The sequence below is a fragment of the Lethenteron reissneri genome, chromosome 50 (genome assembly GCF_015708825.2).
Source record: "Lethenteron reissneri isolate LAM-NWPU_2019-01 chromosome 50, ASM1570882v1, whole genome shotgun sequence".
Lineage (NCBI taxonomy): Eukaryota > Metazoa > Chordata > Hyperoartia > Petromyzontiformes > Petromyzontidae > Lethenteron > Lethenteron reissneri.
In genome coordinates, this window is record NC_083828.1 from 11,428,449 (window position 1) to 11,441,258 (window position 12,810).

General features: G+C 52.6%; 1 protein-coding gene across 1 annotated transcript in view; it reads left to right on the forward strand.

Moving 5' to 3' along the window:
- The window catches only part of LOC133355232 (NAD-dependent malic enzyme, mitochondrial-like), a 66,465-nt gene that overhangs the window by 39,886 nt on the left and 13,769 nt on the right, over positions 1–12,810 (forward strand). Inside the window, exons 11-12 of the mRNA XM_061572600.1 lie at positions 10,030–10,144; positions 10,414–10,556. Of these exons, the coding sequence (XP_061428584.1) occupies positions 10,030–10,144; positions 10,414–10,556 (258 nt within the window). The remainder of the gene's footprint in view (positions 1–10,029; positions 10,145–10,413; positions 10,557–12,810) is intronic.

Consider the following 12,810-nt stretch of genomic DNA (forward strand, 5'->3'; position numbering starts at 1 on the left):
CTACACGAAAGCCACCCACACGGATGCCTATCTAAGACCTGACTCCCACCACCATCCAGCCCAGAAGAATTCCCTCATCAAAACTTTACACCATAGAGCTTGTTGCATTTACGATCATCACCACCTAGCCAGTGAACTGGAGCACGTACACCAAGCCCTCAAGATGAATGGATATGCGGATTGCACAATCCGTAAAGCTGTCACCCCAACCGTGGGGAGAGAACCACCTGAGGACCCAATCAAAACCATCACCTTGTCATACATAGCAGGGGTCACCAAAAATATTTCCAAAATCATGAGCAAACCAGATCCAGGTCCGATTCAACACAGTACATATAATTCGTGATCTGATCCCATCTGTGAAGGATGTGATCCCTGACATGTGTAGTGTGGTAAATACTGACGAATAAACTTCTTATGAGGCAACACGTTGTTTTTTGTCTTTACTACAGGGTCCCTATCATGAAGGGTATATCGGTCCCTTCACCCGATACCTAGGGAGCTATGGCCTCCGAACTATGCGGGACCTAAGACTGGTAACCCGCTCCCTATCGTCCTCCGGCTGGGACCTAGGGGAGGCTAACTGACCCTGACCTCCTGGTCCGTGGGTCCTGACCACTGGCCTCACTGAACTCCGGCCCTTAGAAGGACTGCGGATCTTGGGGTCCAGGGTCCTATTCTCCAGCCCGGTCTTCAGTTTGCAGATAACTGAGCCAGAGCTCTGAGTGCTCTGGCTTATATACTCGTTCGTGGCTTGCTCCGCCCGAGCCATGCCCTCGTTCTGGAACACTCTGGGCAATCCGGGAAGGTGACATCATTCCCCCGTTCCCCCCCACCCGGGGGCCTGGGGAATGTGTCCCAGGATCCATTTACTGGGATCTGCCGTTGGCCTCTTTCTGGCCCATGGGCATTGGCCCTGGCGAGGTAACGCCTCTGCACTCTATTGACAATAAGTGGAACTACAGGGCTGTTGAATGGTGAGTGACAATCACCCCTGCACATGTGTAGTAAGTATATGGAGGCTTGACGACAGGATCGGAGGCACACTTATTTATTACACCAACACAGTTATTACAGGTCACTGGGCTACAGGGATTTCTCGACAGCTAACCCCTCTAACCTATACCAATTCCTCCACTACGGGACTAGGGGAGGCTATCTGTCCCAGCTTGGTTAAGCTGGGATCCCGGCTCCCTGAGTCACCAGACCAGCTTCGTCTGGGCTCTCGGGGCCACGCCACCGGCTTGCCCTGGTCGGCCCTTATAAGAACAGCGAGCCAGGGGAGCTCTGGGGCCTACACTAGCAGGTCTTCCGTCTTCTCTGGTTAAAGCTGAGTCCCCCCCTCGAGCCCTCGAGCTCATCACCTTTTATAGGACTCCCCCCGAGGGGGGGCCCGTGGGGGATGCACATTTGGACGTCGGTGCGAGCGCCACCCTTGTGTACGGCCGTAACCCCGCCCCTTGTGTTTGTTGGCCATCCGTGGCCATGCATAATCACACCTCAACATTCGTAACCATGCGCAATTACACCTCTACATCACCCCCCCTTGTACAGCTCGCAGCCGTCCCTGGCTGCAAAAAAACGTGAATAAAGGTGCATTCCTCGCGAAAACCCCGTGTGTGTGCCTCGCGTAATTTTTAACAAGAACAAGAGAATCTTAACAAGAATGACAACAGGAAGAGAGAGAGAGAGAGAGAAAAAAAATAACCCGACGCGCTCCCCCCGAATAAACACCCCAAAACCAACATATATACACACTCCGGACGCCACCCCTCAAATTGTCCCCAAGGCCCCCCAACGGCCGACCTCACAACAGTCTGCGCGTTTTGGCGCGCGTTCTCGCGGCGGGCCCGTCACAAGGGCCCGTCCCGGCACGCTCAGTGACGGTTGTTGACGGTCCGGGTACAAGAGAATCAGGCGTCGCTGCCGAGTGACCCCCGACCCCTCCGGGAGGGGTTGGTGGGTGTGGACCCGTCACTCCTGTTGCACCTGGGGACGGAACAGTTGATGTCAAGTTAGGCGAGCGCAGCGACGCCGGGGAGTCGGCGGAACCCTCACACGTTTGGCCATGCGTGTGTGCGTGTGAACCCCGGGGCGGCGCGATGAATGGTTTCAACCTTGAGGGGTGCACATACCACCGGCGCCTCCCCCACTTGACGCGAACACATTGCGGCCGCAAGACCTGTACGACCTCCACTGGCCCCCGCCACGGCCGTACCAATTTCGACGAGGTTGCCAGCGGCACCTGGGGACAGTGCAACCACGCCTTGTCCCCCGGTTTCCATTTTACCACCTGTACCCGCCCCAACCGAAGCCTCTCGTTCGCCTTCTGGCGGAGATCAGAATTTTGCGCGGCCGCTTCCCGCGCCTCAGACAATTTGCTGATGGTAAATTTAACGTGTTCGGACAAGTTAGACTTCGCCTGGGGCGCCGAGAGCTTGAGCTGGGTCGCCACAGGGGGGTTTGCCTCGCGCCCATACATTAAAAAGAAAGGGGAAAACCCGGTGGCCGCATGGGGAGCCATTCTGTAGGCCTGCAACACCCCGGCTATACGAAGGTCCCAATCCGTCTGGGATACAGACACCTGCTGGGACAGCATAGACGAGATGGTCCGATGCAGCCGTTCCACCATCCCGTCAGTTTGTGGGTGATACGGAGAGGTCCGAACCTTCTCCGTACCCAAGAGGTCGCACACCTCGCGTAGGAGTTTACCAGAAAAATTCCTACCCTGGTCAGTAAGCAGCCGTTCCGGAGCACCCTTGTCGAGGACATAGCCCTGGACAAAGGCCTCCGCGATGGCCGCTGCCGACTGGTTGGCCAGGGGCCAGGCCATAGGCCATCTCGTGAAGTACTCTACCCCCGTTAATAAATACCTATTTCCCCTGGGCGTAGCGGGAAATGGGCCGAGTATGTCCAGAGCGACGAGCTCGTTAACCCGGGAAACCTTTATGGACTGCAGCGGAGGGTTGGACCCCCTAGCAGGTGGCTTTCTCTGCGCGCATTGCGCGCATGACCCCAGGAGATCCCCCACGTCCTTTGTCATGCCCGGCCAGAAGAAATCTAGCTGGAGCGTGGCAAAGGTCTTGTGAACCCCCAAGTGCAGAAGCCGCTCATGAACAGCCCATACCACCTTACCCCTTAATGCTGCAGGCACCACGAGCCGCTGGCGGCGGGTTTTCCCATCCCAGTGCATTAAAAGACCCTGGAACAACCCCCACGAGTCAACGTTCGCCACCCCCTGACCAGCCTCCCCGACGCGACGGCGCAGAGCGAGGAGGGAGGTGTCCTCCATTTGGAGGCGTCCCCATTCCGCGACCGACAACCCCAGCAACGAATCCCTCCCTTCTTGCTCGATAGGACCCGAAGCTGAAGGCGCATCGGTAGCGGCCACGAGGACCGAATCGGTGGTGACGTTCGAGGGCCTACAACGCCCCGAACCCAAGAGGCACGCGCACTCCGAAGTGGGTGGCAATCGTGACAGGGCGTCAGCGTTCGTGTGGCGGACACCCTTACGATATGTGGTGACAAAGTCATAGTCTTGGAGAATCTCCAACCATCGAGACAACTGGCCCGATGGTTGTTGAACCCGCAGGGCGTACTGTAGTGCCGCATGATCTGTACGGACGGTGAATCGCCGACCGTACAGATACGGGCGGTACTGCTGAATAAAATAAACAATCGCCAATAATTCCCGACGGGTAACGCAGTACCGCTGTTCGGCTGGAGACAGTACCCGACTACCGTAAGCCACCACATGCTCTACGCCCCCAATGAGCTGGGACAGCACGCCCCCGATGCCCGTGTTACTCGCATCAGTATCGAGCAAGAAGGGTTGTGAAAAATCGGGGTAATTCAACGGCGGAGCCCCCACCAAAGCATTCCGGAGGGCGCGAAAAGCAGCCTCCTCCTCCGGCCCCCAATGAAACCTGACTCCCTTGGACGTCAAGGCATGTAATGGTTTTGCAATCGTAGCGAAGTCAGCCACAAATCGTCGATAATACGATGCGAACCCAATGAAACTCCTGACCTCTCCCACCGAGGTGGGAGTCGGCCAGGAGCTGACGCATTCCGTTTTGGCGGGATCAGTGGATATCCCCGAGCGCCCAACAATGTGACCCAAATATCGCACCGATTCGCGGAGTAAATGGCACTTCTGCGGTTTAAATTTCAAATTGGCAGCCCGCATTTTGAGAAAAACAGCACGCAACCTCTGGAGGTGTTCCTCGAAGGATTTGCTAAAGACGATGACATCGTCTAAGTAAATCAAACACGAATCCCATTGCAAACCTGCCAAGACCAATTCCATTAACCGCTGAAAAGTTGCCGGCGCAGAATGTAAACCCATCGGCAAGCGGTTAAATTGGAAGAGACCTTGCGGCGTACGAAAAGCAGTCTTAGGCTTTGATTCGTCATCCAGAGGAAGCTGCCAGAATCCAGATAGCAAATCGAGGGTGGAAAAGAATCGCGCCCCCGCCAAGGCATCGGCGGCTAGCATGTCATCAACAGCCGATTTGACATGATCCTTTTCGGCGGGACTCAACCGAAAGGGATTTTGGCGGATTGGCGCGCTGTCACCCGTGTCAATATGGTGTCGCAGCAATTTGGTACAACCAATATCAAATTTGTGTTGACTAAAAACGTCAGCAAATTCGCTCAGGAGAACTCGCAGCTGCGCGCGCTGCGAGTCGGACAGGTCCACTGAACCCGCGCAAAGCGCATCCAGCCATCCGTCATCACAGTCCGAATGCGGTCGCGACAGAGGATCGGTGGATACCTGACCCACGAGTGGTTCCTCATAGGGTACCGGCGTTGCGTGTGCAAGCACGGTCCCTTGAGGAACCACGGCCGTTCGCGATCCCACATTAAGGACTGCAATGAAGGGGTCCCCATCCCCTCTCACCATGGTCTGAGCCGCGAGCAAATCGGGTCCATTGACCCCGGCCCGAGATGGTCCCAACAAGACCCCCCTATCCGCAACCCCTTCATTAAACGGCCGACGCAACCTAAGAGGGACGAGCATCTGAGCCCCCCGAGGTACGCGCACAGTTTTTGTCACGAGCGCCTGCACGGTGGCAAACGCCCGACGCTCCGTGGTGGGGGAAGACAAAAAAGTAACGCGTCGGCCCGATGGGAGCTCAATGCACCCCTGGTCAATCAGGATACGGATGGGCATTTTGGCCAAGAAATCCGTCCCCAACAGGCACGGAACCGCGAGTGAGGAGGAAACCAAAACAGGGCCGGATAATTTAATGTCTCCGATGCAGATAGTGGCGCGGATTTGCCCCATAATGCCCAGCGAGCCCCCGTTAGCAGCATAGCATGGCACGTCAACAGGGAGCAAGGGACGACTTTGAACGGGAAGGATGTTATAAATCAAATCAGATATAATGGTCGCCGATGCCCCTGTGTCAATTAAAATCCGCACCTCTACCCCATCAATGTGACCGACCACAACCGATGATCCCGCCGACGCAGCAACAACACGATGGGCGAGCTCCGACCACTGACCTGGTTGGAGCGCTCGCCGCATTACCGAACAATCGCGCGCGACGGACGGGGAATTTGGAGCCCTGTTTAGTTGAGCGCGTGAGTGTGTGTCGGATGTGTGTGTGGGCCAAACGTGTGAGGTGCCGCGACTCGCCGTATTTCTCTGCTGGAGCTTGCGAGGAGACGGCGTGGCGTCCTGGCGAGGTGTCGCCCCGCGCTGACGGGGAGCCCGGCATCCTGACGCAACGTGGCCTTGCAGGCCACAGTTGTAGCAGCGTGTGAGCGCCCCCGATGTCCTGGGCTGCTCCTGGCGACTCGGTCCATTCCGAGCCTGTGGCGCCGCCGATCTCCATTCCCCTCGCCGCTCCACCCCGCAGACCTCCTCCGACGGGAGGGCGGTGGCCACCATGGCATGGCCGGCCGCTCCCTTTGCCGCCTTCCGACGTAGGGACCGCAAGCCCCCGTGTATGTGGCGCGCGATCAGCAGGGACGACATCTCCGCGTCGTCTTGAGCCAGGACGTTGACGTCCAGCTCATCAGCGAGTAGCAGCAGCTTCTCAGCTACCATGGCATCCACTCCTTCCTCGTCCATCCTTGGAAAAGCAGCCTTTGCCAGGGCTAGGAGAGCCGTCCGGAAGGCCAGGGGCGATTCGTTAGCACCCCGATGCCGATCGTGGAACAGCTGCCTGCAGTCCGAAGGCGGCCCATAGACGGCCGACAGCAGCTGCAACGCCAGGTGTAGAGTGGCGCGCTTTTCCCTAGGCGCCGAGGTGAGGGTAGCCAGAGCGTCGTTGTCCAGCATCGCCGGCAGCGCGCGTAGAGCCTCGGCGTCCGTCCAGTTCGCCATCTCTTGATGAGCGATGAACCGCCTCTTGAAGCCGCCCCAGTCTCCGTCTGCGCCTACGAATTCTTTCAGAGGCGGCAGACGCTGCTGCAAGGCGACGTCCGTGGCTGTAGATCGCTCTCCGTCGCTCCCCGCCGATGATACAGTGTGGGCGGGCTGTGCACATGGCATCGCCGGTCGCTCCGATGTTGACGCGCCGGCCGGTGTTGATGATGTCACGGCTTGTGCTTGGCGCTCAGCAGTCACGTGACGCGGGCCGGCCCCGCCGTCCGCTCGCACTGTAGAGATGGCGGGAAATTTAACCGCCAGCCGCGTCGGGGTGGCGGGAAACGTCGCCGCGCGCCGGCTGCTGTCGTCGACCCGCGCTGCCCCTCCAGCCCCCAGCCGCGTGATCTCCTCCAACGCAGCGGCCGCGGCGTAGAGCAGTTCCGCCAGGCGGGAGTGGGCCAGCCGGAGTCCTTCAGCCGACGCATCCCCCCCCTCTTGTCGTAGCGGCGCGGGCGTACTCGGCCCCGGCTGCTCCGATCCGACCCCGGCCATCTCTGGTGTTGATTCGGCCGCGGCGTCTTCCATCTCCGACTCCTTGGTACGTGTCGTCCCTCGTGTGTCCATCGTTTGGACGTTTTACTTCTGACACCAGATGTAGTAAGTATATGGAGGCTTGACGACAGGATCGGAGGCACACTTATTTATTACACCAACACAGTTATTACAGGTCACTGGGCTACAGGGATTTCTCGACAGCTAACCCCTCTAACCTATACCAATTCCTCCACTACGGGACTAGGGGAGGCTATCTGTCCCAGCTTGGTTAAGCTGGGATCCCGGCTCCCTGAGTCACCAGACCAGCTTCGTCTGGGCTCTCGGGGCCACGCCACCGGCTTGCCCTGGTCGGCCCTTATAAGGACAGCGAGCCAGGGGAGCTCTGGGGCCTACACTAGCAGGTCTTCCGTCTTCTCTGGTTAAAGCTGAGTCCCCCCCTCGAGCCCTCGAGCTCATCACCTTTTATAGGACTCCCCCCGAGGGGGGGCCCGTGGGGGATGCACATTCGGACGTCGGTGCGAGCGCCACCCTTGTGTACGGCCGTAACCCCGCCCCTTGTGTTTGTTGGCCATCCGTGGCCATGCATAATCACACCTCAACATTCGTAACCATGCGCAATTACACCTCTACACATGCAATACCCCGGTGTCTACAAACTAAGCTGTGCCTGCGGCAGTAGTTACATTGGGGAAAGTAGGCGACATGTCTCGGACCGTGTTCACGAACACAAGGTGGATCTGAAACACGGTAGGACCTACACCTCTGCCGTGGCTGATTACTGTTTTAACGCTGTGGGCACACATGAAATAAATTTCTCCAAGACGAAGGTAGTATGCAAACCCACTGGCTATCAACAAAGATTTGTTCATGAAGCCATCCAGATATATAAACACAGACACAATTTCAATTGAGGAATATGGGTACAAACTGAGCAATCATTGGAAGGACGTTATTAACCAGGTGAAGTCATAACTGGCTGTGATGCTTCCAGCCTACCTGCCTATGTTAGCAGTTATTTCTGACTCTCTGAGTTACATTACCTTGTTAAATGCCTTTACATTAACAGGCTAAATGTCTCACTAACATAGCTGCTGCTCCCTTTTCCTCGATGCGGTGGTGGGGCTCGTTTAATAGGCTGAATGTCTCTCATTAACACAGCCGCTGCTGCGGGAGCCATCTCACATTGACATGCTAATCTCTAATCTCGAGCAATACATGCTAATCTCTAGCAACACAATAACCGAGGTATACCTAGTTCTGCGATCTTACATTTACTTGCAAATTCCATCTCTAGCCCCGCCCACTTACCCTTGGGTTGTACCCATCTCAAACCTATATAAACTTTGGCTGCAGTAGTTCTCTCGCTATATTTCTTCATGCCTCAGCAGTCCGCGTGCTGTATTTTTTCACCTCAAGACGATTGCTAGTGTTGCGATCGAAACGCCGTGATTTATTATTTATTATTTTTCTATCTACGTGAAATTACCGAAAGACCCAAAGAGTATAAAAATAGTTTCTTGTTGTCCAACAGCTATGTACAAGCTCACGCATATAGAACAGTATGGTACATTAACGTTACAACACTATACACTTGCATTTTAATACACAGCAAAACACACTTTCATATTACAACAAAGGTATTACATTCAAATACAGAAATCCTTTCCCAACCGCAGGGGGTTAGGTTCCTGGAAAAGGCTGCGGTAGACAAACCCACGGTTCTTAAAGTATAGGGGCCTAAGGGAAATAGGGGGCTCGAGGAACCGCGGACGCGGTCAGACTCATCGTAGCTTAACTAAGTAGCCTGTTTATTAACTAAACACCGAATAATATACGGTACAGGTAGTCCCCGATTAACACGATAAATGCGTTCTTGAAAATCTTTGTGGAAGGTAAAATAGTGTTAATTGAGCACTCATATCCCACAAAAAATATATGTAAAAAGGGGGAGTTGCGTTCCAAGCCCCCAAACTCGATCGACAAATGTATAATTTTTATTAATTTATTATGACTATATTTTGGTTAGTGCTTTCATTATTTCCTTTTTTATGTATATTTTATGCACGAATAACATTTAAAAAGAAAAGAAACAATGATGAAGGTAACCTAAAGTAAAGAATACTGTCGTCTGCGCTTGTGAGTTGTGATGGGTGGAGTGAAGAGAGAGCGAAAAAGTGTAAGAATGAAAAACGGATCAGTGCAGTTAACACTTTTAACAAATTCGAACGTTTTTGTACATAAATAACACATTTATATTGTTCAGGTTTTAAACCTGCAATTATAAATTCCGTCGGATGGTTCGCAGTGTACCATCATGCAAGCCAGTAGCATGGACAATATTACAATGTGCGCTCATTGTTCTCATAACGCTTAAGCACATCAAGTTTTTGCTCTCATGTTACCACTTTTCTTATTTTCTTACTTATACTACCACTAGAAGCATCACCACCACGTTTCTTACCTTTACCAGCCATCACGAATGTAAATGCAAATGTATAGAATTGCGATATTAACCGCGCGCACGTCTGAGCTAGCATGAGGCGGAACAAAGACTGAGTGGGGTGGCTAGCTGCTGCTGCTCGCTGCCTGCGACGCTTGTATTGCCTCATGCTTGGGTACTGTACTGTACACGGGAACATGGTGAAAAATTCCGCTTCTGGAAAATTCCACTAAAATTGTGTGAAATCGTGTTAAGTTGACTTCGTTATAAAGGAGCTTCATTGCCAGAGGCTCCGATAACCAAGGTATTCCTGTAGTTGACAGCTCAGTTCAATCACAGGCAGTAGCAGCAACTGCCTGGATTCAAACCCAGGATATGGTGCTGGCTCAGTGCTCTGGGCTCTGATCCACCCAGACACCTGTCCACCCTATGATCTCAGAGTATCTGTGACACATCCATTGTCCTCTACACAGGTCCTTCATGCATGTTTATCCATTGTGTGTCCATTGAGTGTTCCCGTCACGTGACCGTCACATGACACACGTGTGATTGCCACATTTAATCTCACGACCATCATGTGACTGCTGAGCCTTTGCAGTGTGACCCATGACGTGACCACCATGTGTTTATTGTGTGACCAACGACATGCCTGTTTCTTAACCTATGCGTGTCCTGTTGTGTGACCGTACTGTGTCCGTCCTCTGCACGCCCTCAGGGCCGAGCAGCCGGCATCGACCATAACCAGGAGCTATTTGCCCACGCGCCACCCCCTCAGCCGGTCACCTCCTTCCTGGATGCGGTACAGCAGCTGAAGCCAACGGCTATCATCGGTAATGGTCGTACACACGGCCCCACACTCACCGCAACAAAACAGGCCCGTTGACTCTCCCGCTCACCTGCCCACAAACCCTCCTGCTCGAATGCTCACCTGCTCGCTCATCATCCTGCTGACCTGACCACCCCACTCGCCCTCCCGTTCACCCGCCCGCTCATCCTCCCGCTTGCTCGCTCACCTGCCCACCTGCCTGGCCACCTTCACCTCACCTGCTGTCTTTTCCCACCTCCCATCGTGCCCTTGTCCTCATCCTCGCGTTGGCAGGAGTGGCCGGTGCCGGGCGGCTCTTCACGCCGGATGTCATCCGCGCAATGGCAGCGCTGAACGAGCGGCCAATCATCTTCGCGCTCAGCAACCCCACGACACAGGCGGAGTGCACAGCCGAGGAGGCCTACACTCTTACAGACGTATGCGCACGCACATGCTCACAAACATAATATGCACACGCAGGCTCACAGAATTATGCTCACATAAACACACATGCTCACGAATGTAGTCCGTATACAAACAAAAGACAACTACAATCACCCATTGCCAATAAGTGGCAGTGACGTCACCATGGTGCTTGTGCTATTCTAGGTGCTATTCTAGGTGGGCCTGCTGACAGCAGGTCATTAAACAGGCCCACGTGCCATGGGTTGACTGACTGAGGTGACTGGCAGATGCAGTCGGTCCTCACTTAACGTAGGCCTGTTTAACGTTGTTTTTCTACAAAGTCGCCGATGAATTATGACCCACATATGCATTTAACGTTGCTTGGTATCGCTCGAACATCATTGCCGATGGGCAACTCCTTTGCACTGCGGAAAATGAACCGGCAGCATGACACATATGTTGCTAGGCAACGCCCCCTGCCGGCCCAGTGTGGCCATACTGTATGGTAAATTCTTACTTCTTGAGCTGCGTGATTGAGCGGTACGATACGGTACGCAGAATTTTATGACACGCCGCCGCATACCCTCATCTCAGTTCATTGTGGACTGTTTTGGTTTTGATTTAGGGAGGTTATTTATTTTTCGATTTAAAGCTTTCGTGACTGCAGGGATTCATCTTCTTGGTTTTTTCGGTAAAGTCACGTAGAAGGGAAGTAATAAAATAATAAAAATAAAACATAATAAAATAATTCTCACGACGTTTCGGCTACAACGCAAGCAGCCGTCTTCAGGTGAAGAATGAGACACTACCAAGCTAGGAGCTTATATATAAGCTGGGTTGGAGGTGGAAGAGCGCCTTAACAAAAAGAATGTGCATATGAAGAGGAATTTAGCATATTCATGGGAAATGCGTAGGAGGTGGGTGGGGGTGTTTCATAGTCATATTATGCCCATGCATTATGCAGGATCAACAGCACCAAGGGGGGTGCAGGGAGTAGCATTAACAAAGGAAAGGAATGTTAATAGTATGTAGCTGCAGTTACTAAACAACCACGTAGAAAACTAAAGTATAAACTACATAAAAAACTAAAGTATAAACTGCATAGCACCATCAGTATACTTACTATACTCTACAATAAGCTGAGTTACTAACAGCAAGTAATACATTACAATTCTATGTCGTAAAAATTATATAATATGTTTCCATCTAAACTTTATTCTCTTACATCACACGAGCATACACCGTACTATATACTGCCATAGATAAACCCAACATTAAATTATATACTGTATTGCTATAATATAACACTATGTATTATGTATTATTCTACTCACCCTAATGTGTATCACACTGCTATATGTTTACTATACAATTACGATACTATATATTACTTTGTACATTGTATTAAGCATATAAATGTTATACTGTTTGTTATTATACGCTGTACCATTGACCGTCGTGTCAATGGGTGAGTCGTGGGGGGAAAAACTTGCAGCGGAGCAAAGAATCCATTCCCTGCGGAAAATACAATGCCAGTGAGTGGAACGCGGTCTGAAAGTCACCGTAAACGTGAACACAATCAGTTAAGATTCGAAATGGTTTATTACGTCCTTCCAATGATTGCTAAGCCAGAATCCATCTTCTCGGTTAAAATTGTCTCTGTGTTTGTATATGTGGATCGCCTCATGGACGAATCTCTCATGATAGCCAGATGGCTTGCAGAGAACCTCTGTCTTGGAGAAGTCAATGTCATGTGAGCCCACTGAGTTGTAACAGTGATCTGCCACAGCTGAGGTGTTTGTCCTACCGTGTTTCAGGTCTGCTTTGTGTTCACGGATGCGGTCCGAGACATGTCGTTTGGTTTCCCCAATGTAACTGCTACCACAGAGGCAACTTACACTATGGGGACCTCATTTGCGCCTTTTGGCGTCTTCTGGTCCAACCCATGTGAGACTAGGCTCGAAGGAAAGCTGTCTCGGGTGTGGACCAATCAACTTCAAGGACAGTGCACATTATCAGAGTTATGTCTTTTGTTTGTATTTATGACTGCAGGTATTGCGGTCTATGCAAACATGACTCCTTGTAAAAAGGTGTCAGTTTTGTTGCCAGATAGAAGGGTAAAAAACCAATTATCATATTTTTACTGGCAAATGAGGTCCCCATAGTGTAGATGCTTGCCCCGAGCTCTCATACTCTGATGGTGCATTGTCTTTGAGTTGTGCGCCTTTTGGCGTCTTCTGGTCCAACCCATGTGAGACTAGGCTCGAAGGAAAGCTGTCTCGGGTG